The following is a 2,790-nucleotide window of genomic DNA, read 5'->3' as shown; positions in this document are numbered from 1 at the left end:
CTGCATGACTCAAACTTCTGCCATTGTTTTAAACAAGCTGAACAATATAACACAACACGATGGCCAATAACAATGGCACTAAACACTATTTATAGACTAATACAAATGTTAAGAAATTACAACCAAAGTCTCTAAATCTTCTTCACCAGTCGCGATAGAATAATTCAAAAGTTCAATATATATATAATCTGTCACCAAATATCGCCGGAACAGAGTTGTAATTTCTGAACATTTGTATTAGTCTATAGTGTTTAGTGCCATTGTTATTGGTCATTGTGTTGTGTTATTTTGTTCAGCTTGTCTATATTGCAACACAGGGGTCTGCTTACAGATTATTGTTTTAAACAAGCACATTTCGCCTCACAACATCCATGTTTTCTTGCTCCCAAGTCATAGCACAGAGGACATGCTGTGATGAGGCACTAAAAATCCTCCAATGGTGGTTGTGATATATATTCATATTTATATTCATATTTCTGATCTTCCACTGGGGAAAAAAAACCATTCTGTTTGCTTGCATTATTTCAGGAAGGAAGAAACGACATGGTCAATGTCACATTTGTCACTGAGTTTATTCTCCGGGGATTTCCTGAACTTCATGGACTAAAGATGCCATTGTTTACCATACTTCTAGTGATGTATCTTCTCGCACTAACAGGAAATAGCTTAATAATTGTGATTGTTTGCATGGAACCCATGCTGCATACTCCAATGTACTTCTTTCTCGTCAACTTCTCCATGGCCGAGATCTGCACCACAACAACAGTAGTACCAAAGATGTTGGTCAATGCCTTCTCAGGCAAAACCACAATCTGCTTTGCATGCTGCATGGCACAAGGATTCGTGGTTTTTGCAGCTAGCGCTGTTGAATTCATCACTCTCACAGTCATGTCTTTTGATCGTTACATTGCCATTCGCAAACCTTTGCTCTATAAAACCATCATGACCAACAGACTCTGCCTGAACTTGACCCGGATGAGTTGGGTTGTAGGGTTTGTGATCATCTTTTCTCAGTCTGTAGTAGTGTGGACTTTCCCGTTCTGTGGAAACAATGTCATAGACCACTTCTTTTGTGATGTTGGACCAGTTCTGAAACTGGCCTGTGCCGACACCAGTTTAATGGAGCTGATAGGTCTCATATATGGTGCAGCCATCATGTGGGGTTCCTTTGGCCTTTCACTGATCTCTTATACATGCATTATAGCCACTATTATTCAAATCCCTTCAGCCACTGGACGATCAAAAGCATTTGTCACTTGTGCCTCCCATCTTATAGTCATCACCATGTTCTACCTGGTGCTCATGGTCATGTACTTAAGGCCTTCAACCCATGGTAACACACAAGTCAACAAAGCAGTATCTATTGTGCACACTAGTTTCATTCCCTTGTTAAACCCTTTCATTTACACAATCCGAAACAAAGATTTCAAAGCAGCCCTGCGGAAAAATGCGAAAAGGAGGGTTCTTTTTTAGCTCTTCCAGCATTGTGTTTTGAATTCAATGATTAATAAAAAATAGACCATAACGTGTGGACGTCCTCCTATGCCTTGAAAATACCAAGGGTTATTTAGTTACTTATCTCCTTGACATCTGGAGGGAGAGCGTTCCACAGAGTGGGTGCCACTGCTGAGAAGGCCCTCTACCTGGTTTCCAGTAGCTTCACTTCTCACAGTGAGGGAACCAGCAGAAGGCTCCCGGTGCATAGCATATGCTATACTAAGATGGGTTTTTGCTCTGTTCCAACTATAAGTCTCTTAAGTTCTTGAAAATTAGTTTGGTTGAGAGCAGGGGTGGATTTAGGGCTGTCCAAGAGGTGCACACTGGAATCAAGGGGGCACCATCCCAGAACCAGGGAAGAGAGGCATTAGGCTATGGAAAGCAGGTGAGAGGCTCTGACAAGGTCCTAGAGCCCTCAAGCCTTCTTCCCAAACCTTAGTTAGCACTTTTCCAGCTTTGGGAAAGAAGTGGGAGTTAATGCAAGGACTGTGCGTGGGGCGCCAAATTTTGGCCTCACAACAGGACACCATAGTACCCAACTCCACCACTATTGAGAGACTCAGGTCTCCAGGGCAGAATAAGTTTTCTGTTATTAATGATAGAGAGAGGAGCTTGTGGGATTATGGAGCAGTTTTTTTTATATTGTGGATGCCATTCCCTTGCCATGTCTTGTAAAAGAATTAAAGTTTTCTATCCCCTTCTCCCCCATTCTATCCCCCCTTTCTCTCTCTCCCCACTTTTCTTCCCTCCCCCAATCTTATACTGTATACACCATTAAAGTCTCACTTTGAATATACCGGTAATTGATCTGTAAACAGGCTTTAGGACCAGAAAACAGAGACAATGTACATACTTTTTTAACTCAAGAAAATCTTTAATAAAAACATTTTTTTTAAAAAATGCCAGGGTAACAGAAGTACATATTGAGTACCTTGGGGTTCATATGACAAAAAATGTATAATAAAGGTGCAAGACAACCATTTGTAGGGAGGGAGTTCCACAGTTTAAGGGATGCCACAGAGACCACAGAGACTTGTCTCTGTTGGGCCTGTATCACTGCATGCTTCTTATTAATTTGTTTTCTTATTAATTAATTCTTATTAATTAATGCTTGATGTCTTCTTCCATTTGGAATTTGAGTACATACTTTGAAGAATTTGCATAATCAACAACAATTATCATGGAATTTCCAAGTTTACTGCACCTCCCATGAGAAAAACAACAACTCGTTAGTACTGTACATTTACATTTTCCACTGGCAACTTTTGGCTCAGCTTGAGTTTCAGCAAAATT

The 2,790-nt window shown here is 40.5% G+C and overlaps 1 protein-coding gene across 1 annotated transcript; it reads left to right on the top strand.

The window, feature by feature from the left end:
- The first annotated feature begins 543 nt into the window (after positions 1–543).
- On the top strand, positions 544–1,473 carry LOC128399117 (olfactory receptor 6X1-like). The gene has a single exon (XM_053360378.1). It carries the CDS (start codon positions 544–546, stop codon positions 1,471–1,473), a length of 930 nt encoding a protein of 309 aa, XP_053216353.1.
- Positions 1,474–2,790: the final 1,317 nt, after the last annotated feature.

Source organism: Podarcis raffonei, chromosome 13, assembly GCF_027172205.1.
Source record: "Podarcis raffonei isolate rPodRaf1 chromosome 13, rPodRaf1.pri, whole genome shotgun sequence".
Classification (NCBI taxonomy): Eukaryota; Metazoa; Chordata; class Lepidosauria; order Squamata; family Lacertidae; genus Podarcis; species Podarcis raffonei.
This window is presented reverse-complemented; position numbering and strand designations above follow the sequence as displayed.

Coding starts and splice junctions, on each gene's coding strand:
- LOC128399117 (XM_053360378.1), top strand. CDS start 544: ATGGTCAATGTCACATTTGTCACTGAGTTTATTCTCCGGGGATTTCCT.